The sequence below is a fragment of the Antedon bifida genome, chromosome 5 (genome assembly GCF_963402885.1).
Source record: "Antedon bifida chromosome 5, ecAntBifi1.1, whole genome shotgun sequence".
NCBI lineage: Eukaryota > Metazoa > Echinodermata > Crinoidea > Comatulida > Antedonidae > Antedon > Antedon bifida.
The window spans coordinates 6,345,788-6,370,186 of record NC_136230.1 but is presented as its reverse complement, the minus strand read 5'-3'; the positions used below and the strand labels follow the sequence as shown (position 1 = coordinate 6,370,186).

The window sequence follows — 24,399 nt, the reverse complement described above, 5'->3', positions numbered from 1 at the left end:
TCTTTAGTTAAAACGTTGTATTTTTAAGATAAAAAAGTATTACATAAAGGAATACAACATTGTATACATACACTGATTTTTTGCGGTTAGTTTTTCAGTTATTAATTTAAATTATGATTTATTGATTGATACAGAAATCATTATCAATGTAGACACTACAAAATCTAAAAAATTGTTAATTATACAATTAAATCCAGTCCAGCTGTTCAGCAATGCACCTACTATAAAATAAACTAACACTGAGACTTGTTACGATGATTTGCCTTTGCAAATATAGGAAATATATACATTATATACAAAATTATTGTTAAACTTCGTTTAAACTTTAAAACCTTTACATCACATTCTTAAAAGAAGGGTACTGTACTGAGAAATTTATGTATTTTGCGCTTTGGAATCCTATACAAGATCTCAACTGATGAACATTGTTGATTAAGGGAAGCCAGCCATCACAAAAAAAAGAAGGGTACTGTACTGAGAAATTGATGTATTTTGCGCTTTGGAATCTTTATACGAGATCTCAACTGATCAACATTGTTGATTAAGGGAAGCCAGCCATCACAAGCCTTAAACTGGACATACACTACTTTTCATACACAAAATGCAACCATTTTTACTACATTCTGATTAAAAAACATATCTGGTGGTAAATCAGCATGGCATTACTAATTGGTACAGAATGTGCAGGCTACTTTATACAGAATTGGTGGGGGGGTGTCTCCTGTTAGGCTAGCTACTGAATTATATACATCAAAGAATGCAACTATACAGGAGTATTTTTATGGTGTAAAATCGAGTCTGGCAGTGACCTTTGGAGTACTGTAGTTTGTGCAGCTTATGTCTGCTTTATATTTCTTATTTCTCTCTATGTACGGTACTCTCATTAACCCTGATGAAAGAATAGAGTTTTCCGAAAGGGCATCAAAGAAAAATCTTGATTCTACGAGGCCGTTCTTGAATATTTTAAAGAGTTGTTGTTTAAATGACAACTACAATTTTCTGACCGTTAAATAAAAACATTTTGTTTTGTCACAATTAGTTTTCCACAAGATTGTAAACAAAACTACAGTGCGAATTGTGACTTAAGTTTTCGTTTTATCAATGATGGTATTGACTTAAATTGAAAATTATAAATTTCTTGTAGATTCATTTTGTTTCTTACCCCTGAGAAGGTGGTTGAGATTGAGGCTTGGGAACCTTAGCAAGCAGAGTTTGAATTTCAGTCTTCTCATCGTAATTCTTCCAAAGATCATACAACTTGAGTATATATTGAGTAATCTCAAGTATCTGTAAGAAAATAAAACAAAGTTTTAAAGATGTACAGTATTTTCCCCCAAAATCATGAAAATAAAAATTAATAAAATCAGATTTTGAATAGGCTATTTTGCACTTTTATTCCTTACTTGCATAGAAAAAAAAAATATTTTCACTTTAAAGATGTATTGTCCCCCAAAATCATGAAAAATAAAGATTTTTAAAATCGGACTTTGAATAGGCCATTTTGCAGTTTTAATGAAGCTGTTCACTTCCATAAGAAAAAAAACGGGGGAAAAAAATTATTTCACCTATAAAAAGACAAAATAAACAGTTAAATTACCCAAAAACTCATTGTCTTCCAGACAATTTGACCATTTTTTGCTTTAAATTACATTTTTCTCAGGTAAATAAATTTTTTTCAGACCCAATTTTTTGTGAGATTGAATAACTATTATGTGACATTAAAATAACATACTCAACAAAAAAATTTAAAAAAATATTTTTTTAGGGGGACAATACATCTTTAATAAAAAGACAAAATAAATCTAAACAAAAACCCCATTATTTGAAAGACAAATTGACTATTTGTTTTTCTTTAAATTACAGTTCTACTGTATGTGAAATTAAAATTTTCGGGTAACAAAAACTGTTGAGGTCCAGTGTACACATCTCAATTGTATACACTTAAAAAGAACACAGTGGATTTTTTTGATAGAGTAGGTGGTTATCTAATTATTACGCTTAACACTAACTGGTGTGACTTACCTTATCCAGATCTACACTTAGTTCAGCGAACCAGTGCTTGGAGTCTTTCTGCAAGATTACACAAGCCATGTGTAGAGATGCTGCGAAAATGATTGTATAACAAATTAATTCTAAAATAGGTAATAGGTGTATAAGCAAACTTCTTTGGTATATATACCGAGCCCAAAATCGAAAGCTTTTAAAATATATACTCTAAAAGTGAGATTTCTGTTTCTGTAATCTTTTGTTACAAATGTTAAGCCTTGTCTACACTCTCAAACTTTATGTGACAACAAAATCGGATGTGCCCATATATGGACATGATGATGTCATATCACTACCTTATTTGGGCATATCACTACCATATTTGGGCACATCACACATTTTTTGACAAACTAGTTTGATAGTGTAGACAGAGCTTAAATGCTTACCTAATGCAATTAGAAATGGTGGATACATCAAACTGACATCTGTTCGCAGACTGTCATTTACAATTCTCCTAAAAGAGAAAATCAATTTCTTGTTTAATTTAAATAATTTTACTTTAATTAAAATAGTAAGTTGTTAATACTTAATTCTATACCTTAGTTTCAAATTATTTTATCTTTTTATTCTTACCAAGCTAGCGGAAGCAACTGTTCCTCTTGTCCCATGTCAGCAACAAACTGGGTCAAAGGTCGATAAGGATGATACACAACCAAACAACAATCCTTAAATTATAAACAAAAGTAATTTAAAATATATAGACAAACTGAAAATATAAACAATATCCCAGCAATTGTATTCCAATTAAAAAACAACCAGAAACCTAAATCAAGAGAAATTCTACTATAGTAGGTCTAATATTTTGGAGGCACCTCTGTCCAACCAGAAAAATGAAATTGATACTTACCAAACACTCCAACAGGTAAAACTCGCATTCTAATATCTGAAAAAAAATACAGGAAAAAAATAATAAAAATCTAACAGAAAACTTGGATTATAATTAATGATTGATAATGATAATAATATTATCAGGCGTAATCGACTGGTCGCTATCAAGACACTGCTTGCATATTAACAGAGAGAAGTTTGGAGAAGCTACAGTAGATCTGCTGATAGTCCAGAACAGCCCAGTCAAAATAGGCACATTAGACTCAATGACTTACATGCTGAATCCTATAGTTAAACTCTGGTGTTGTGAATGCGTAGGAAAACTTGTTTTTCACAATAGTCTGACAGGTTCCTATAAGCCTAGCATTAGTCAGCACTCCCCATTCCTAGAAAAAAAAGGGTAAATTTATCAATTATTTATATTAAATAATGGCTAAATTTACATACAAAATAATAAAATTAGAAGACATTTTTTTTTCATTTTAGACTTTCGAGAGACTAACTCATATATTTGTTTGAATTATTTCCTTTTTTGGTTTGTACGATATATTATAGCCATAAGGAATATATAACATTTCAAATAATATCTGTTTTTTCTTGAAATGTTAAGTGTGAACCAGACCACCCTAAAGAAAAAAAAGGAGCTTAACTTAGACAATCAAAGCCATGGTATATCATTTTTGAGAGACAACTATTCACCATATATTATTTTAGAAAAAAATGTATCACCTCAACTTTGGATGCAAGAAAGAGACATGTAGGTGCCATAAGCAACGGATCAACACATTTCAAAGAATTTCTAAAAGGAGAAAATAAATATTAATGAAACATATCAGTAAAAAAAATAATACATATCATTTGTTTTTTAATATTTTTATTTCTTTATTATTTATAATACTTGGAAGCCTGTTCCGTAGTAAACTACTGTTCTCCCACAGTGCCCAGTATGTGTGAGTGACTATGGCTGTGTGTGTATTAGTACACCGGGGCAACCCCCTACTCATCTCATAAGATGTATTAGGTTCTTTAAAGTGCACATGAGCTAGATGTGTTTATAGTCCTTATCAGAGAAGACTTGTTCTACCACCAGAACCATGGAGCGAGTGAGCCTCGACCCATTGCAGATGTTATGGCTATGTGATTACGGTTTCACTGTCTTAACAGCTCGGCCATGTAAAACTAGTTTAATATTTTCATACCTTGCATAGAACCTTTTAAAATATAACGTTGCTGTTGCAATAACAAGTTGACGCACTTTTAAAGTCTCTCCAATAGCTTGAATTACTAAATAGAAAAAGCATATAATTATTAGAATAACACCATTTGACCAGCATAAAAAAGGAGGCAATATCACACTAAAACACTAACTTTTGTCAAAACCAAATTAACACAATAAAATTTGTCTTTATGGCTATGCGCTGTACTGTACAGTAGGTCCAATGTACACTATTTGCTTTTGTGCAATTAAAAAAAACATTTTTTTTCAGACAAGTAGGGGTTTCACCAGTGTATTAGTTCAGTCCCAGATGTAGATAGGAAATGGTTACCTTTTTATGCCACCAAGGACAGGACATTGCGAAACTTGGGAGATAGGCATGTTTAATTGAAACTGCATTTTAACTGGAAGTGAATTAAACACATTTATTAATGAATATGTGGTCTATATACAAATTTATAATGTATTAATAAGTAAAAAAAAAAAATATTACCTCCATTGTAGAATATGAACACTTTAGTATATTCATCTTCGGTCAGTTTTTCCAAGTCCTTTTGACGCTCTTTCAATATCACCAGCTTGTCCAAAAGCCACTGGTTACTACAAACAAATGTCAAGTCTTTTTGTAAAATGCTAGTAAATATAGTTAAGAGAGCTATACATAAAAGGGGTTTACAGACACGGTAGGGGGATGGGTTAAAGAAAGGATATTTGGCACTGTGTCAACTGTTTTTTTGTGAAAAACGGTAAACCACGGTAAAATATTTAAAAAAAAATGTCACCATATAAGTAAAGGCTTAATCAAATTCATTGAAGGCTATTGGGGCTAATTATAAGCAATATACTTGACATCTATACTCATATTGAATTCCTTGAAATCAAGTACATAAAATAGACCCTGTAATTTTTTTCAACCAAAACGGTTAAAAACAATTCAGAACATGTCACTTACCAATGTGAACTCTGCCAAAAGTTACCCGCCATTGTAATCACACAATTGGCACGCAAATTGAGTACGTCATAAATGCATCTTCCGAAATTAAATTAGCTGATAAAAAAAAAAAGAATTGCTTTCATTTATTTATAAATTATATAGGCCTAGGGCCTATATTTTAAATAAATGCATAAAAATAAAAAAAGCCTAGTTAGTCCTAGGCTACTTACTACTCTAGTAGTACTATTAATGCTCAGCTGTAGGCTTAGGCCTATATACTATACTGTATATGTACCAAACTATATGGCCTCTCCTACCTAGATACAGAGCCCTAATAAGGCTAGGCCGGAGGTTTAGAATATCCTACTACAGTATACACTATCTACTAGAAACACTTACAGTGTACACTACTCTAGGCCTACTATAATACTACCCATAATATAGGCTAAATAGGACTAGGCCTAGCCTAGGCTTGCCTTATTATTAATTATCCTAACCTAGGCCTAGAGGGCTGGTACTAGTAGGCTAGCCCTAGGACCTAGCTACACTACTAAAGTCTAGCTAGAAAAGGCCTAGCCTAGGCTTAACAGCACACACAGCTAGCCCCTGGCCTCCTCTAGGCCTACTCTAAACTAAAAGTAGAGAACAGCCAAACAAATAAGACAAATATTAGAATTGTTTAATAACTTATTAACAGTGTAGACTAATATTTAAGATTGATGTTAGCCTACGTTTTCATTAAATTTATCAGAAAATTATCTTTTGTCTTTCGGGAGCCTTCTTACTTGCCTTTTTTCCATGTTGTAGTATACCGCCACCAATGATAAAATCACATTTCAGTATGGCACGTCAAGAGCGCATTATTTAAGTTACTTTTAATTTTTACATGAAAGTAAAATTATGAATACATTAGAAAGGCAATCTAACCTCTTCAATGCTATTAATATCAGTGTATCAAAATACCTCGATTTTTATTTCTAGTGCAATTCCCAGCCATAGTGCTATAATACCGTATCGATTATTTATCGGTGACCTTTCGATCGTGCATTGTGAATGGGTGTGACTAGGTGTCGTAATTGCTCCGATTGCTACAATTGGATGATCATCTGAATAATAGATCTACAATTAAATCGATGAATGTTTAACTTAGTGAATGGACATCAACACTTTGATTTTCTCCCGATATTAATATCACGCATAATTCTCAGACCTATCCAGTGTGTTACAATCACTATTAATTATTATAATCCAACATATCCGCGGTAACCTGTGTGTTGTCGAATGTAATTGGTCTTTACTTAAGCCAGACCCAGTTTGCACCATGTGCCTCTTTTTGCTCCTGATCGTTTTGCTCAGCACGAGATGTCAAATCCTGCAAAATAATAACTACTCGAAATTTAGCCCAAGGGAGGAGAATACTGATTTAAAGCTATCGAGGTTAGAGCCTGTATCTGTAAGTAGGCCTATTTAAAATAGATGAATAATAAAATATTCTAAACTGAATGTGTGTAGTAGCCATATGTGGATTTAATGAGGACCAACCGCCCTTCTTTAATTTTGAAAGAGAAAAAACACACACATGTTGTCAATGATATAACAGGTTTAGGATTCAGCTCTTCATTTTGAAATATTTAGGACCAAACATCCTGGATCTGCAACTGGTAAAGTTATTATACAGCGGTTCCTATGTATTTTGTTTGACGGATCTGTTAGGCCTAATGTAGGTCTATTTATAACTACATTGTCCATGGAATTTTGTGGTGAATTGGGATATAGGCCTAAATTATTGATTACAATATTAAATGTGTCTTTAAAGGTTGGTCATGAGCAAGAACTGCATCTTGCTGGTAGAACATTGATAATAAAAACCGTAGCTGTACACCCGCCTTTATTTGGTAAGTCTCGGGTATATCAATCTAACAGTAGTACAGTTAGGCTACGTACGTTTCTTACGGTTATGATGTTTTTAATACTGTACTGTACTACTTCTATCACAGTGCTGTAACGGCCAACTTAGACAGCGTCGGTGCTGTCTGAGTTGAATCCCGACGAGGCGAGTCGTCTTGAGATAGCATCGGGTGTAGTTTTTGTCTTCAAGAGAATTTGGCTTAAATTTGGCTCATTACGCGCATTTCATCCAAAGGACGAGAAAACAGTGATTAGAAAACAAACAACGTTTAGATTTAAAGAAAGTTGAAAGAGGAAAAAAGATCATTATTTTCATTATCACCGTCATTATCATTTTTATTGTTATTATTTCATATAGAGATTGAAAACTTTCTCACTGCCGATGAATGTGAAAAAATCAAACTCATAGCCAAAAGAGGGGAATGGGAGAAAAGTGCTACCCTTCCGAAAACAGCATTTAGAAAAGGAGCAAAAGAAGGCAGCCATAAGATCAATTTCACAACTGCTGATGTAAATTATGATGGATACATTAACTTCTGGGAGCTTTGGCACAAGAGGCCTCCCATACAAAATTCAATGATCACCCTGGACGATATCAAAGAATTTATTCAATTCTATAAGTATGATACTGATGGAGATGAGAAACTTAACGCTGGTGAGTTTGGGAAAATAGATATTAAATTGATGTACGAGTGGATGTACGAAAAAATAAGAACAGACAAAAGAAAGCAACATAGGACAAGTGACCAAGTATGGATGGAACACAAGTCTCATGAAGTATTTGGTGAATTACAGAAAAGGTAGGATTACAACGTATACCGTCTGGGTACGCTCCCATGTTCGTGTATACCTGCTTGTAGGATGGTTATGGTACAGGTTGGACAACAAATACTCTTTTCATCACAACATTGCACTAATTATTAAAACAGATTACAGAGTAGTACCACTACTGGCAAAATACTGAATTGATGGCGCTATGCTTTGGTAAAAATGGAATCATTTGAGAACCTCCTGGCGATGTTTCTTACCCAGCTCCCAGGCAAACTAAGTTGGCTTAAGTACGCTTATCTGGTGATACCATCCTTTCTATAATTATCTTTTGTAGTTTGCAATTAATTGGGTACACATTAATAACACCATTATTGTTTTTGATAATGCAGAGTTGTTTTACTTACTGGTTTATCAAAGCAGATTGTCGACAACAATGGTGAAGCGATGCAGGTAAGATCAGAGGGGTTTGTAGAGGCTTTGTAGGATGAGGTTATTATTGATTGGACCCATGTTTCGGGCATGTTATTCCTTTAAGCCACACACCTGATTTGTAAAAAAAAACCGTTGACACAACCTATTTGATCAATGCCCATGATCTTGGTTATGGGCTTCCTACCACAAACGACCTCTTTCTGGACTATCCTTGTTGTGGCTTCCTACCACAAACGACCTCTTTCTGGACTATCCTTGTTGTGGCTTCCTACCACAAAGGACCTCTTTCTGATGATCCTGGTTTTGGTGCTTTCTACCACAAACGACCTCTTTCTGGATGATCCTCCTGGCATGGGCTTCTTACCGCCAACGATCTCTTTCTGGATGATCCTGATTGTGGGTGTCTACCATCAACGACCAACTATTTCTGAATGATCCTGGTTTTAGTGCTTCCTACCACAAACGACCTCTCTCTGGATTATCTTTCTGTGGCTTCCTGCCATGCCACTATGTTTGGATTTTGTTTTTTCTTACCACCAACGACCTCTTTCTGGATGATCCTCCTGATTTTGTTGCTTCCTACCACCAACGACCTCTTTCTGGATGATACTCCTGGTTATGAGCTTCTACCACAAACGATCTCTCCATGAATGATCCTCTTGGTAGATGTGGTGCTTTCTACCACAAACGATCTCTTTCTGGATGATCGTCCTTGTTATAAGCTTCCAACCACCAATGCCCTATTCCTGGAATATCTCTCATAATAATATCGTATTCTTGATTACCTCTGCTGTATTTTCTTTTCAATACACTCACCCGATAGAAGTGCGTCAAAAAGTACATGTTCGACCCCAAATCTGACAAATAATAATGACTATTATAACACTTGTTTTTTAACACAGATTGTGCATTACGATGTTGGTGGACACTATCATGCACATTATGACAGTGAGAGGGTAGACAATGCTAAGAAATGTGGTCATACAGGAGGTCTTTTGGATGGAGCTGCTCGACTAGATTTTAAAAACTACCGTGTATGCAGGTAGTGTAGAGTATTAAACTTACCTTGTTTTATTGTTAATTATTAATCCTTCAGCTAGCTCTATGGCATTTTCAACATATTACTAGGACTGCCACGATAGGGTGCGAATCTTGAACTACACGTGAGCAAATTGACCATTTGAGTTTCAGCGCGAGCGACGAAATTGAAAGTATTGCCATTAAACCATTGATCATTTCGGTCATGCTAGAGACAAATATGGATTCGATTCGACAATAATGTTATCAATCTTACGTTTCGCTTATATCTTAATAGCTAGGGTAGATACCCGAAACGGTTATTTCCACCAAAGTTTTGTATTGCGTCCACCTATCTAACACTGAGAATTAAGAATAATTTATGTGCATATATATACGAACCATAATGAGCAGAAATGTACTTCTTTTTTATAGATATCTAACGGTGATGTACTACCTAAATGATGTTGAAGAAGGAGGCGAAACGGCATTTCCAGTCGCAGACAATGTGACATATAAAGGCAATGTATGTTAACTGCTCTATATTCTTCAATGTTTTCAAACGTATCTATTCAAACATCATCATTTTATATATCTCCATATTAGGTGCTCTAAATATCTGTCTATACTATCAAATGTGATGTGCTCATATCTATTGGAGTACCTTTCGCATACGTTGAGTTTGGTCGTTGGACCATAATTTGATTGATTTTAGGTCCAGGTAATGCTAATGTTTCTGTCGTTGGGTAAAAGAACTAACTTACTGAAATGGAGAAATGACGTAATTCGTAATTTACATACACGTGCTAGGTGGTCGTAAATCGAAAGCTCCATAATGTATTCAATGACAATTTGTTTCCATGCCATAGCTTACTATTTCATGTGAGACAAAGTGATTTATATTTAAAATTGTTCCAATCAGTTAATAAATGAAGAAATATACGATTTGAGTAACCACTGCAAGGATGCTAATGTTTTAGTTAAACCAAAGAAGGGCAAAGCTGTGATGTGGTACAACCACGTACTGAATGAAGACGGTAGGTGAAATTTGTATAATCAGTGATGATGAAGATTATGACGATGACGTCATGATGAATTTAGTGTTTGATTATTATACATTTAATAGCGATAATCACAATGATGACGATTATAATAAATATTATGATTCTGAGGATTTGTAAATTGATAAAACGGTGATGTAACGAACAATAATTACTATGGTGACGTCGTTATCAGTTGGTATAACATGATAATTACTATTACAATATAAAGAGAGTAAATTCTTTGCAATAGGTTACGATATATTAGCAATATCGAGCAAAGAAGCCAAGGACGAAATAAACGAACGATAGAACGAACGACTGACTAAACGAACGAACGACTGAACGAAGGAACGATCGACTGCTGATCGAAGGAACGAACGAACGGCCGACTCACCGACCGACTGAACGAACAAACAACATAACCAACGACCCAATGACAATAAAACGAACGCAATAGGTTACGATATATTAGCAATGTCGAATTTCCGAGAAGAATAAACAAAGACAATGAATAAATAGACGAAGGAAGAAACGAACAAACGAATGAACAACATAACCAACGACCCAATGACAATAAATGAAAGAACGGGCGAATGAATAAATGAACAAAAATGAACGAAAGAGGAAACGATAATCTGCGAATGTATCTCCATAAGTACTGTAATACATTGTCACATTGGGTATCACATGTGATGCCTGTATCATAGTCATAAACCAAATGTTAGCATAATATACGACAAATGATACAGTACCGAGAATCGGCTAGAATGGCAATAATGAAAATTATAATCCATTTAAAACATAAATATTTTGATTGTATGGATTCTCATAGGTTGGATTGGTGAGAATGACGTGTACTCTCTTCACGGTGGATGCGATATTAAGAGAGGCGTCAAATGGATCGCTAATCACTGGATACATGTTGACACAGACAAGGAACGTCAAAAACAATACCTTAAAAAACTCAGAAACAATATACGAAATTTGTAACAATAAACAAATGATGGAAAATTGTTTATTTAAGACAAATAGGAACAAACAGAATTACTTTTAATCTACAAAAGTTGTATTATAGTTCATTATCATCGACGAATCTGACTTGGTAAAAAAAAAAAGGTTGTCAACTCATATCTGTTTTATGTGATATAATTGTTATGTCTAATTTTAATATTGAATGCATGTTTTACATTTTTGTTTGTGGCGGTTATTAATATAATTATAATTGTAGTAGCATACAATAATAAAATAATTAATAATAAAAAAGCATCGTGATTCTCGAACCAGTGAAAAAACAGACTATATTTTCTTTTTAAAATATAGGCCTAGTCTGAAAAATTACCATAAATAAAAGTTAACAAGCTGGTGCCGAGATAAAGCCAATAAAGAAATATAGGTATATGTATGATGGGTTTTTTTTTGTTTGCTCATTTTATAAATAATTCCCGTTTCCTTACGGCGTAAGTACTAATAATGTGTTATTACATGACTCTTAGGCTTTAATCTAGATCCCACTTAAAATGTGTGATCCCGCGACGGTAAGGTTGTATGCCTGGATCCGCCTCGGTAAATCAGAGTAGTGCAGAATTACAATTTCACTCTTACCTGATCATAGACAATGGAATAGGTACAATCGACCAATGTAGGCCTACGTGTCAGTGAATGGGACAATATAGACAACATCATCCCCCATATGTCTAATTTCCCACGGTTAGTTATTGGCCTAACTCAATAACAGCATAATTGACACAATAAACTTAAAACACAAGGGGTTACAGTATGTTGTCTGTCAGATCAGGTTTGTACCATGTACTTCTTGGTCATCCTGGTCGTTTTTCCCGGCATTGGATGCCAAGTCCGACATACTACCAATCAAAATCCTAGCCTAAGAGAGGAGAATTTTAATACGGACTTAAAATTACCAATGTTAGATCCTGTATCTGTAAGTACGGCTCTCAATTGGGGCAACCGAATTACAAAGCATTGTTTATCCATTGCTGTTTCCATTTTGTTCTATGCTGCGCGTGCGTCAAGTTAAAAAATAGCTATCCAATCGAATTTGAACACATACCATGAACCATTGGTCTAATGGTAGGATGTCTGCGTATCAATCAGGAGATTCCGGGTTCGAATCTCGGTTACTTGATTTTTAGTATATCAACGGTTTACAGTTTCTCTATACAGTACATGTACATTTTTGAATGAATGTTAAATAGGCCCTAGTAGGTAAATTTTTGTAGTAAACGCATGCTGTACTCTCTCGAATGGGATGGACGCGCCGAAATTTAATTTTGGATTTTCATTTTGACGGATCGCTTACTAATTAAAGGAACATATTGAGGACCTTATTTAAACCAGGAGAAATTACGATATAGATTGGACAAATATAAAATTCCGAGGAAGACCGAGAACCACCCTACCAATAACTCTCAGCAACGACCTACTCACCCTTTATAAGCATAATACAGACATTAAGTATCCCGGACAATTGAAAACCAAGAAAGACATGAAACAACTTAAAGAACTAGCCAATGAAAGATCAGACTGGAAGAAACTAGTAAAAGAGATTTACGGAGCAGCCCAAGCGGAAATGTCGGCAGACTTTTCAGCGGAAAGGCAGTAATAATAATATATAATTGGACTATAGGCCTTATAATATTTTCTTTGAAGGTTGGTCATGAGCAAGAACTGCATCTTGCTGGTAGAACATTGATGATAAAAACCGTAGCTGTACACCCGCCTTTATTTGGTAAGATTCTTCTAATGTCATATGTTCATTTTCAAAGTTGTGTGATTGTAGATACTAAAAAATTATATTAATGACTCTCTGCAATCTGAGCAAATTGTCCCTGTTACCGCCGTATTGAGGTACCTGTATCGTTGAGATGCTCTCCAATCTGACGTAAACACAATCTAAATTGTTTCGTTATTTATTTACAACATATCTGGCTTGTTACAATAGCATAACGTACATTGGTCTCCCGTACCCGCAATGTACCCCGAGTACTCTCTTTCTGAGTATTTATGCTGTTTATGCATTACGTCATTCAATATTGATTAATCACGCATAACGGATTGCAACTAGCGCCATCACAATGATTATGTGACATCCAATAAACGTATTCGGAATTCAAATTGAGACCATTTTATTTTTGCAGATTTTCTTATATTTACTTTTTCGTATATTATCATTAACTAGAGATTGAACACTTTCTAACCGACAATGAATGTGAACACATACAAAACATTGCCAAAAGAAGAAGATGGAAACAAAGTCATACACTACCGGAAGACGGGTTTAGGTCAGGAGTAAGCGAGGGCGATCATCAACTTAATTTCCAAAATACCGACACAAACACGGATGGATTTGTAGATTTTATAGAACTTTGGTACGCACGGCCTCCCATACAAAACGCATTGATAACAATAGACGACATAAAAGAATTTATTCAATTAAATGAGTATGATACTGATGGAGATGATAAACTTACCGTTGGTGAGTTTGGGAAAATTGATGCAAAACTGATGTACGAGTGGATGTATGACAAAATGAAGGCAGACAAACGAAAGCAGACTAGAATAAGTGATCAAGTGTGGGTCGATCATAATTCTGATGAATTATTTGATGAATTAAAGAAAAGGTAAGATCTAATTATAAACTCTCTGGAATAGTATCATCTCAGTTATTTGTTATATTCTGATGGAAATCAAGGCAGCCACATTAAATAGACATTTGTAATATTACCTAGAATTTGCTAGGCCCATAGCAGAGAGGAGTGAGATTGAAATAAACTTTTCTATGATAGATTGATAAGTAAATTGCGGGAAAGTGTATTTTGAATAGGCCTATTTAAATGAGAATACCAGTAATCTAAAAGCCATTTCAGGTTTTTTATTTTACAATATTCAATAATGTTATTGTTAATATTATAGACTTGTCTCACTCACTCGTTTACCAAAGCAAATTGTTGATCTTGGTGAAAAGATGCAGGTAAGTTCAGAGGGGTACATTGAGGTTCAAACATACCAGTTATGCTTATCATGGGCTTCCACATTGAGGAACCAGTACGAACATAACGTATGCGTATTTTCGCGACAGGAGAATACTCACTGTTACCTAAAAACAAATACTCGTATCTAGATGACTTGCAATAGTCAGGTAAGCTGTACCTAATGACAGCTGTAGAATCGAGTGAGTATATGATTTTAGGTATATTATTTTTTTATACACAGATTGTTCATTACGATGTTGGTGGACACTACCACGCTCATTATGACAGCGAGGTGATTGATAATAAAAAATGTATAAATACACGTCTTTTAGATGGAGTTGAGGAATCTGCGAAATTCGATTTTAACAAATATCGTATTTGTAGGTATGTTATGAAATTAATTAAAATACATGAAATTTAGTTGTGTTCTGTTTTTCAGGCGGTTATTCACCTAGTCAGCTCCGGCTGGCTATGTTCTCTTTTTAGTCGTTTCCTTTTTATATATATAGGCCTATTTCTGGCAACATTTTAAAACACTATTTGCAAACGAAAATTACGATTACCTCTAAACTTTAGTTAGTCAATAGGACTGGTACCCCCTCTCATTTGTGTGGTGTTCATAACTTGGGTTCAGGGGTCAAGAAAAAAGAACATAGGCATGAGTTTCTTTTTTTCTTCCTCTCTTGGTTAAATAATACAAATCATGGAGTGAGTAAAGTATATAGGGTCAAAGTTCACAACATTTCTCTGACTGGGTTCATGTTCTATTTAACATACTATCTCTAGATTTTTATTCTTTTGGCAACGCTTTAAAATGCTACTACTGTAGTTGCAGACAACTGCATTTGTTCAGTATTACCGATACCACCTCCTATTTATGTGGTGTTTATACATAAGAGTTACAAAAATGTGTCGAGCTAACATTAAATGTAAGTTTACATTTTTGCATAGATATGTAACGATGATGTACTACCTGAATGATGTTGAAGAAGGAGGCGAAACGGCATTTCCAGTCGCCGACAATGTGACATTCCACAGAAAGGTATGACACTTAACTGTATGACACTTAACTGTATGACACTTAACTGTATGACACTTAACTTTATGACACTTAACTTTATGACACTTAACTGCATAACACTTAACTGCATGACACTTAACTGCATGACACTTAACTGCATGACACTTAACTGCATGACACTTAACTGTATGACACTTAACTGCATGACACTTAACTGTATGACAATTAACTGTATGACACTTAACTGCATGACACTTAACTGCATGACACTTAACTGTATGACACTTAACTGTATGACACTTAACTGTATGACACTTAACTTAATAACACTTAACTGCATGATACTGTACAACACTATACTACTTCCTTTTAAATCTCTATCCATTTCATGTATTTAATGTCCTGGGACCTCACAAGTAACAGAGTCACCATAACATGATATGTCTGGGGCCCCATAAGAACTTAACTACAATCCAAATACATTAAATACAATAAAGTTAAAACACTAAAGTTCTCTGATCTGTATCTATAGTAAAGCTTGATTCCCACTAGGACGCAACGCAAGGACGTAAGCGCAACGTATGTAACTTGGCCAATCACAAGCGATGAATTATCCAAACTGTTGCTTGTCATTGGTCAATTCGGTTGCGTTGCTTACGTCCTTGCGTTGCGTCCTAGTGGGAACCAACCTTACCTATTAATTTGTTCTCGTAAACGTGTCCTTAACATTATTTTTTTTGGATTTAATTTGTTATTGTAACACTTATTTTAAAAGAGTGCCCCAATTTAAAGAATTTAATTCACCAAAACATTATTTAATACTAATTTTTATTTATTTAATTATTATCAGTATATGGCGGGAAATACAATCGCCGATTTGAGTAACCACTGCAAGGATGCTAATGTTGTAGTTAAACCGAAGAAAGGCAAAGCTGTGATGTGGTACAATCACGTACTGAATAAAGACGGTGGGTAACATCAATGTAATATATAGTAGTTTATGACAATAATAATACCAACATCGCTCAAGCATGGACGCAACGCAACGGCGTAGCACAACGCAAGTCAATTGAGCAATCACAAGCGACAGAATGATGTTTAGCTATCTGCTGCATCAAGCAAGGCAATTTTAACAACATGACACTGGGCTCTCCTTGCCAAGATCCTTGCTGCGACAAATAACAAAAATGTATATTCTCCGCGGCGCGCGGTATCTATAAAGGGGCGTAGAACTGTACGTGTCGCAGCCACAGATAAACAAATTGATCTCCAGAGCTCATCATACTGTTGTTAGATTGCCTTCTTGCATCAAGTAATTTTCCTCGAAAATCACATCATCATGACGCAATGGATTGTTGCCCCAATTGCTTAAATTACGTTTCGCTAAATTCCACCATTGTGTTACGTCATAGTGGGGGAAACTGTAAGCTTGAATACAATATCTTAACATTGTTCTTTCTTGTAGGTTGGATTGGTGATAATGACGTGTACTCTCTTCACGGTGGATGTGATATTAAGAGAGGTGTTAAATGGATCGCTAATCATTGGCTACCTGTTGACACGGACAAGGAACGGCAGATACAATATATGAAAATGAAACAACAGAGAAACATATTTAACGATTTAACAAATAAGGAAACCAACATGCTCAGACTGCACCATCAAAATACAATTCAGCATTATCAAGAAACACGACGTCACAGCAGCCAGAATAAAAACTTTCAAGACGAACAAAGCAGACATAAGAACAGTTTAGGCGTAAACAAAGAAAGTTTTGAAGATCAACAAAAACATGATAAACTACAAAAACAAAAAATAAACAGAATTAACAGTAAGGATGAACTGTAAATCTAGTTCTATAATAATATGATGTTTGATAGCGCAGCTTGGTTTGCGAGTATCTATGTTAAAATATCATATTGCGCACACTTAAGCCAATTTCACAGACGAACGGTAACGGTAAGCTGTAATTGTACGCGGAAAACGCAAACATTTAATCTATGTTATTACTTATGACCAGCAGAAGTGCTTGCAACATACAGTAGCCTCGAAGCCTACAGGCACCTACTTTCCGCCACACCTCTCGCGAATTCCGCGCGCTGTTCAAATGGGACAAGCCACGCGGTTTTCCGCTTACCATTAACGCTTACCGTTACCGCTAGTCTGTGTGTAAATTGGCTGTGTTCCTGTTGACGAAGAGTATTTATTGTTCTGCTGCCCTCTACAGTAGTACCTAATAATACTCTTGACATTATTCCCATTCTGTATGTAAGTCATTTTGCGAGGAGTAGGCTGTGATTAACTGTATAAACAAACATTTTATATCCGATTAAACCTTCGATTGTCCATTTTGCTCGATTGCCTTATTGAATCGTACAAGATTTGTTAAGATGTTTTAATTTCTAGTATTATAAGATAGGTTATTGACACAGTACAAATGCCTCTAGCTATCTTCATCATGCCGTTTAGCATTACGATTTTTATCAAGATAGGATAATTAACTAAATGCCCTCGTTTCAAGTTTATTCAATTCACTTTCTGTAAAGCCCGTTGATGTCCAATTCAATTCGTTCTGCTATATTGTGTTTTCGGGCTATTTAGTACTGTAGTGTTACATGAACAAGAACTAGTATAGTCCAATATAAGCAATATAAAAGTCTGCCAAACAGTCATATAGTTTTTTAAAAACGAAAGATTATGTAATAATTGTACATTAGTGTGTAAACTATAAGCTACGGATAGGTAGATAAAGCTTTGTTCTAACAAGGACGTAGACGCAACGAAGGCGAGTTGACCAAGTTCGGATAATCCACTCCGCACTGTGATTATGAAATGACTTGCGTAGCGCTTATACGTCATTGCGTTGCGCGTATGTGCTTGCGTTGCGAATACGTCCTTTCTTTGCGTTCTAGTGCGAACCAAACTTAAACAATCGTTGAAGGAGGGAATGATTAAATCCTTGCCATTCTATCTTACGGTATCTGTTGAATATCTATGCCTTCAATAAAATACCGTTTAACGATTGAAGGCATACCTTCTTCATTGTACATACAATTTCCTTTCTTGTTTAGTATTTTTACCACGTACGGTACCGTACTGTTTAATCAGTGTAATGTTAAATTAGATCCTAAGCCGCCGGTACGTTATTTAGTTCTGAGTTAAGTTTTAAAGAATTACGAAATGACGTCATTTTTATGTTAAACCAAGGAAGAGTGTAATTTCTTTCTTCCCTGGTTGAACACTAAAGTTAGAATTCGGGAAAGTGATCATTGTATGGGATATTTTTCTTTGTCCTCTGTTTTTAATTAACAACATATTTATACAGGCTTACACAATCAGGTAAAAGAAAACCTGTTTTGTATTGTGGTCCTATCTAGAATACCAAAGAAATAAGAGGAAAAGAAGTTTAGTTTTTTTTAATGAGATCTGTTACATATCTGGTATCAGACGCAGAGTGTTTTTACATGTTTCAATGCCCTCTTTATAAATAAAACAAAATAAGTACAACAGTCGTACATATAGGCCTACAAAGTAGACTCAGGAGCGGGTCCAGTAGGTGCACTTTGGTCGCACACTCTCCCCTTTTTTGACAGCTATTTTTTTTGACAGGTTACTTATGCTTCACCATTTAAAAATCTGTCCCTAAGACCTCACAAGCAAAAGGTATTGGTGAGTTCCCTATCTTTTTTCTCAATTTTAAGTTTTATCTAATTAATGTACACTATGCCTAATCGGACAATAAATTACAGTAGTAATCCATTGCATTTACCACACAATAGCGAACAGTTCGGCTTATCCATAGGAGGCCTAGGCGGCCTACAATTGAATTATTGTACACAATGATTAGGTTCTTCTTGTATTACAAATCAATGTTTTGGAAGAAAGTAAATACAATCGCGGGCTCATCAATTAGTTAATTATCATTGTATCATTAGTTTTGAAAGAGAATTTCTGCTTTATTTTAACTCGTCTGTTCACCACGACGAACGAAGCGCATGATTTGATTGGCTTAATAAATAGTTGTAAGGCACCGGAATGACGGGGCGTGGCCAGCCGTGGCTTTTCAGCGTTATACGCATGCACAGATTTCATACAACTCCCGACAAAAAACGTAATGCTCGACTTCTGTATATAATTCTATTTTGATAGTAACGATCGCATTGAAATCAAGCCTAAAAATAGTTTAGATTTCTTTGTGAGGGCTAAATTTGATGAATGGCTGTAACCGAATAAACAAAACCGTCCTTTTATATTGTGTATTATTTTGATCACGCTCTTCTGCGTTATTAGTTAAATAATGGTAATGGGTATACATATTTGATATTAGTCGTTTCACTTCAGTACATAACGGTTCCAAAAACACTATAACCATAAGATTCACTTCCGTTCGCAAATTGTTCATATTGAATTGTTATAGTCTAAATGTACTGTACGCTCCATGCCAAACATGAGAGTGTGTGTTATAAATATATTTTCTTAGATAATGTAGGTGGCGTCCTGACGGTATTACTCTACGTATTGAAAGTCGTTCACCGACTGAAAGCAGTTGTGAAATGGTATCGTATGCTCAGTTGGGACTGACGTACCAACACTGTTGCATGTTTAGAAGACCCGATACTTCAACCGGACGGCAGCACTTTCGATTAAGCCTAATAGAAATTTGATTAACATATACATTGAAGTATATTATGGACGTCGAACAATTATTTTAAAATGGCTTGTCGTATTTTTACAATTCGAGTATTTTTGTAAACACCATAGTAACGTATTGCGCGGCAGGTGTATACGAAGCTTTCTGAAAGCTTTTGTCCAGTCATGAGGAAAATCAAAATCGACTTTACTAAAATCAAAGTACGAAGGGCAAACCTGAAATCATAAGAAAAACCGACATAGAATATTGGTTCAGTGATGGCAGACTCTAACGTAAGTGTTAGGCCTACAACACAAACTATATCATTATTGGAAAGCACATTCGAATACGGAACTACCATACCAGCAGACGATACAACCAATTTAACATCAAGATCTATCGGCTTAGGAATTCTATTCACAATTATAATTATTTTAATCATCTGTGGAAACATACTGGTTTGTCTTTCTCCATGGGTTAACATTATGCTTCGAACTGCAACGTACACGCTGCTCGTGTCGCTGGCGATGGTTGATTTACTCCTTGGTCTTACTGTGTTACCCTTTAGTGCAATCTTTACAATATCCCAAACGTGGGACTTCGGACCTGAACTCTGCAATATATATGTGTCGTGTGATGTGCTGTTCTCCACGGCCTCAATATTACATTTGCTTGTCATTAGCCTAGATAGATACGTAGCTATTGTTAAACCATATACTTATAAGACAGTTATGACAAGAAGAATGGCCTTTTTTGGAATAGCTATTGTGTGGATAATTTCTTTTCTCATTTCTTTTCTTCCTATACACCTTGGTTGGAACACAGAATCTGGTGACGTTCAAAGTTACACGAACCCTTCTGAATGTCAGTTAGAAACTAACACACTGTTTGCATTACTAGACGGAATTCTGCTGTTTTTTGTACCGCTAACGCTGATGTCAGGACTATACTGTAAAATAGTCATCGTTGCGCGAAAACAGGCGAAAGCCATAGCTAGGCTATCAGCGCAGTTTAATAACAATCGAAAACAGCATATCAAGGTGGTAGACGAACATAAAGCGCTTAAAGTAATGGCGATAGTGATGGGATGTTTTGTCGTTTGTTGGGTGCCATACTTCACGATTTTCACCTTTCAGCCAGTATTCGAATGGAACCTTCCTGATTCCACCTATTTCGTCGTGCTATGGATGGGATATATTAACTCATTGATAAACCCGCTTGTGTACGCCGCTTTGAACAGTGAATTTCGAAAAGCGTTTTCTATACTTATTCACATGGCTCGAAATAGAACAAGTGATAGGCGTCTTTCAAATGGGTCCTTGGTGACGTTAAGGGTTAATAATACGGACCGGAACACTTATGAACGAGTAGAGCGTCACGTGCCTTCCGTTTGTTGGGACCCAAATGCTGATGGTATTAATATACCAATCGGAAGGAATGTAAATGGAATAGTATATCCTATTCTTGATGTTGAGATGGCTAAGGACACAAATAAGAATGGTAGGTGACATCAAATGAACTATCATTGTCATCCACAGAATAAACAATGGTTAATATAATGTTTTTTTAAGCGTTTAATTATAGGGAATTTGTTGTTTGTTGCTAACTGTTTATGATTAAAACATCCTTCCAAGTAGGCCTAATTCTTGCTACCATTCTAACATACGGCCTATTCAGACTATTTAACGGATAAGTTGGTTTCATGGACCAATTATCGCTAACTTTTGTGGATAGGTGACCGACTGTCTTGGGGCGGTAGGCAAAGGAGACCTATAATTTAACAGACCATGTGCCGTAGACGGAATAAACATTCCGATCGTCTGATACAGTCTCCTTCGTCTCCCGCACCGAAATCCCGTTATTAAAGCTTAGTTCCCACTAGCGACGCAACGCAAGCGAGATGACCAATCACACGCGACTGTTCAAATAATCGATCGCTTGTGATTGGTCAAATCACTTACGTTGCATTACGTCCTTGCGCTGCGTCCTAGTGGGAACCAAGTTTTACTAAGCCTGAACGAACTCATTGGCCTATTATTAAGAGTAAAACAAGAAAAAGAAACATGATGTATATTAAAAAAGAAGCTATTAATAGAAAATGATGCTATATTATATTTACATAAAATAAAGCTAAATGTCTTGCCACCGACTCTAATTCAATGACTTGTTATTTTATCGTATGCTTAATTATTTTATTTTGTATTAAAAGGTAACTCTGCAGAGTTAAATAAATAATACGCTTCCTGTTATATTATTTCATTAGGTCAAATTACGTTGTACATATCGTTGTATTGCGCGCGTCTACGTCTTTGCGTCTCATCTATACTTGGTTGCGTTGCGCCTACATACTTGAGTTGCGCTTACGTCTTTACGTTATACGTCCTATAAGAAGTAGAAATCGGGTAAATTGGTGAGAATTCAAGCTACTGGAGCGGAGATAAAATAAATACGAAGCCTATACTTAATGTATGCAAGAATGAACTATATAGGCCTACAGGTTCATCTTTAAATTTATAAAATCAATAAGTAAGTATATGGTGTCTTTGTTTAAGTATGATTAATCACGTGCTTTCTTCTCTTAAAGATGTATTGTCCCCCTGAAAAAATAATTCTTAAAAATTTTTTTTTTTAATATTCCATTTTAATGTAACATAATAGTTATCCACTTTGACCAAAAATTGGATTGAAAAAAAATGTATTTACCTGAAAAAATGTAATTTAAAGCAAAAAATTGTCAAATTGGCTGCCAGCCAATGGATTTTTGGTTGAATTTAACCATTTATTTTATCATTTTGTAAGTGAAAACATTATTTTTTTTGTTTTTTTTTTCTATGGAAGTGATTAACTTTATTAAAACTACAAAATAACATATTCAAAGTCTGATTTAATTAATCTTCATTTTTCATGTTTTTGGGGGACAATACATCTTTAAGTGAAGTCCAAATAATGTATGTCTTCATATCCTTGTATTGCATTCAATCTTAACAGCACTTATGACTGCCATTACACGAACAGTAGACCTTAGTAAATACTATTAATCGTCATAGAGCCCGGTCAGACTTATTCATTTACGTACCTAGGTAAGTTGGTTCTTACCAACCAAATTTAGCGATAACTTTTTTTCTGCCTGTGAAACCAATTACCCAGGTAAATAACTAAGTCTGAACGGGTCCATAATGTATTAGGCCGATCTGTAGAAGAGAGGCTACTTTTATTCCAGTTGTCCTAAATTAGTTTCTTTTTCATCAGTAAACCGTGACGGAAGAGCAATACTTGATTGCCTGGTTTTACTCTTTCCCGTAAAACCCTCCAATTACAGACCAATCTCTAAAGACCGGATACAAATCAAAGGCAAACAATACGTAAAGCCTGAAAAGAACATTAAACCCCTGATGAAATGTGATTTTACAATTATATGAGTATGATGAGTTTTGCATTAGTACAGTAGTAGCTAGGCCGAGCTGTGTTGTATTGAACGGAACTAACTGTTACTACATAAAGGCCATCTGTGCAGCCTTCGCTGAGGCACCTTCTTTGTAATGTTTGTGTTGCCTTAGCAATAATTTCCACTTATTTTAACAACAGATTGAAATAACAACAAATAATACGTTGTCGAGCTTTTGTTAAATAACATTAATTTATTTTAATTACAACGATTAATTCAAGGACTTTCAACGAAAAGAATCTATTATCAGACCATGGTTTAAGTAGGCTCTTCAAATACAACAACATTTTAAAGCCAATACTTACCGATTCATCTAAAGATTATAACGATTATAATACATCCTATTTTGTCGTATAGTATATTTGACCATAGAATTAACACAATAATCGTGTTTTAATTTCGGTAGAGCTTCTTTTCATCCTGATTTTGAAGGACTGAAAACAACGTAACTAAGAGACGAGTATTCATTCACAAAGGTCGACCTTGTTGTCAATCTTTTCAATTGGCGAGGTAAACTAGATTTTAATGAAAACGCCTTTATCTATAATATGATAAGCAGGCCTAAGGCTACAGTACAGGCCTCCTCATGTGGATGGCGGTGTAACAATTTACATAAATCGTAAGCAATATTTAAAATCGTCGCCATGACGTGGTAGAGTGGTCCTCGCGCACCAAGCAATTTTAAAGATCTGTCTACACTATCAAACTTTTATGTGACAAAAAATGTGATGTGCCAAATATGGTAGTGATACGCTTAAATATGGTAGTGATATGACATCATCATGTCCGTATATGGGCACATCACATTTGTTTGTCACATAAAGTTTGATACTGATAGTATAGACAGAGCTTTACGCACCCGTCAAATACGTGTACTGAAACTGGGTCTATTGATATAATGTGATTTCACTGAGGAATTCTACAGCTTTACTCCCTTGTATTTAGATTATCAACAATGACGTCATACAAATGAAAAATGAATGAATACTTGTCAAAGAGAATTGTCTCAGCAATATCATATTCAAGATTTAAACATTAATTATACTATTTTTAGTCAAAGGGATTATTTTGGTAGGCCTATTACCACACACATTATCGTACTCATAACATCTCTCCCAC

General features: G+C 35.1%; 5 protein-coding genes across 7 annotated transcripts in view; 3 read left to right on the top strand and 2 right to left on the bottom strand.

Moving 5' to 3' along the window:
- Positions 1–24,399, bottom strand: part of LOC144843120 (cyclin-C-like) — a 65,488-nt gene that overhangs the window by 2,478 nt on the left and 38,611 nt on the right. Inside the window, exons 1-11 of one of the 3 annotated variants that reach the window (XM_078699843.1) lie at positions 5,756–5,838; positions 5,043–5,138; positions 4,584–4,690; positions 4,074–4,158; positions 3,604–3,673; positions 3,150–3,260; positions 2,894–2,929; positions 2,620–2,711; positions 2,433–2,500; positions 2,023–2,102; positions 1,163–1,287 (exon numbers count right to left, since the gene is read on the bottom strand). In XM_078699843.1, the coding sequence (XP_078555969.1) occupies positions 1,163–1,287; positions 2,023–2,102; positions 2,433–2,500; positions 2,620–2,711; positions 2,894–2,929; positions 3,150–3,260; positions 3,604–3,673; positions 4,074–4,158; positions 4,584–4,690; positions 5,043–5,074 (806 nt within the window). In that variant the 5' untranslated portion in view covers positions 5,075–5,138; positions 5,756–5,838. Of the gene's footprint in view, positions 1–1,162; positions 1,288–2,022; positions 2,103–2,432; positions 2,501–2,619; positions 2,712–2,893; positions 2,930–3,149; positions 3,261–3,603; positions 3,674–4,073; positions 4,159–4,583; positions 4,691–5,042; positions 5,151–5,755; positions 5,839–24,399 lie in introns of those variants that run through there. The other 2 variants (XM_078699844.1, XM_078699842.1) reach the window with 2 other exon arrangements.
- On the top strand, positions 6,772–11,569 carry LOC144843262 (transmembrane prolyl 4-hydroxylase-like). Its single transcript, XM_078700056.1, has 7 exons — positions 6,772–6,919; positions 7,291–7,732; positions 8,093–8,153; positions 9,038–9,177; positions 9,588–9,678; positions 10,075–10,189; positions 11,028–11,569. Exons 1-7 carry the CDS (start codon positions 6,772–6,774, stop codon positions 11,183–11,185), a joined length of 1,155 nt encoding a protein of 384 aa, XP_078556182.1. The 3' UTR covers positions 11,186–11,569.
- LOC144843261 (transmembrane prolyl 4-hydroxylase-like) lies at positions 12,836–17,053 on the top strand. The gene is made up of 7 exons (XM_078700054.1): positions 12,836–12,941; positions 13,392–13,833; positions 14,126–14,183; positions 14,426–14,568; positions 15,136–15,226; positions 16,056–16,173; positions 16,671–17,053. Exons 1-7 carry the CDS (start codon positions 12,905–12,907, stop codon positions 17,051–17,053), a joined length of 1,272 nt encoding a protein of 423 aa, XP_078556180.1. The 5' UTR covers positions 12,836–12,904.
- Positions 19,718–22,010, top strand: LOC144843113 (histamine H2 receptor-like). The gene has a single exon (XM_078699827.1). The coding sequence runs from the start codon at positions 20,114–20,116 to the stop codon at positions 21,341–21,343; it is 1,230 nt and encodes a 409-aa protein (XP_078555953.1). The 5' UTR covers positions 19,718–20,113; the 3' UTR covers positions 21,344–22,010.
- Positions 22,037–24,399, bottom strand: part of LOC144843122 (uncharacterized) — a 47,000-nt gene continuing 44,637 nt past the window's right edge. Inside the window, exon 9 of the mRNA XM_078699848.1 lies at positions 22,037–22,217. The gene's annotated coding sequence lies outside the window, so the exon portion shown is untranslated. The remainder of the gene's footprint in view (positions 22,218–24,399) is intronic.

Coding starts and splice junctions, on each gene's coding strand:
- LOC144843261 (XM_078700054.1), top strand. CDS start 12,905: ATGATAAAAACCGTAGCTGTACACCCGCCTTTATTTG. Junction 12,942..13,391: donor TGTACACCCGCCTTTATTTG/GTAAGATTCTTC, acceptor ATCATTAACTAG/AGATTGAACACTTTCTAACC. Junction 15,227..16,055: donor ATGTGACATTCCACAGAAAG/GTATGACACTTA, acceptor AATTATTATCAG/TATATGGCGGGAAATACAAT.
- LOC144843262 (XM_078700056.1), top strand. CDS start 6,772: ATGGAATTTTGTGGTGAATTGGGATATAGGCCTAAATTATTGATTACA. Junction 6,920..7,290: donor TGTACACCCGCCTTTATTTG/GTAAGTCTCGGG, acceptor TATTTCATATAG/AGATTGAAAACTTTCTCACT. Junction 8,154..9,037: donor ACAATGGTGAAGCGATGCAG/GTAAGATCAGAG, acceptor TTTTTAACACAG/ATTGTGCATTACGATGTTGG.
- LOC144843113 (XM_078699827.1), top strand. CDS start 20,114: ATGGCAGACTCTAACGTAAGTGTTAGGCCTACAACACAAACTATATCA.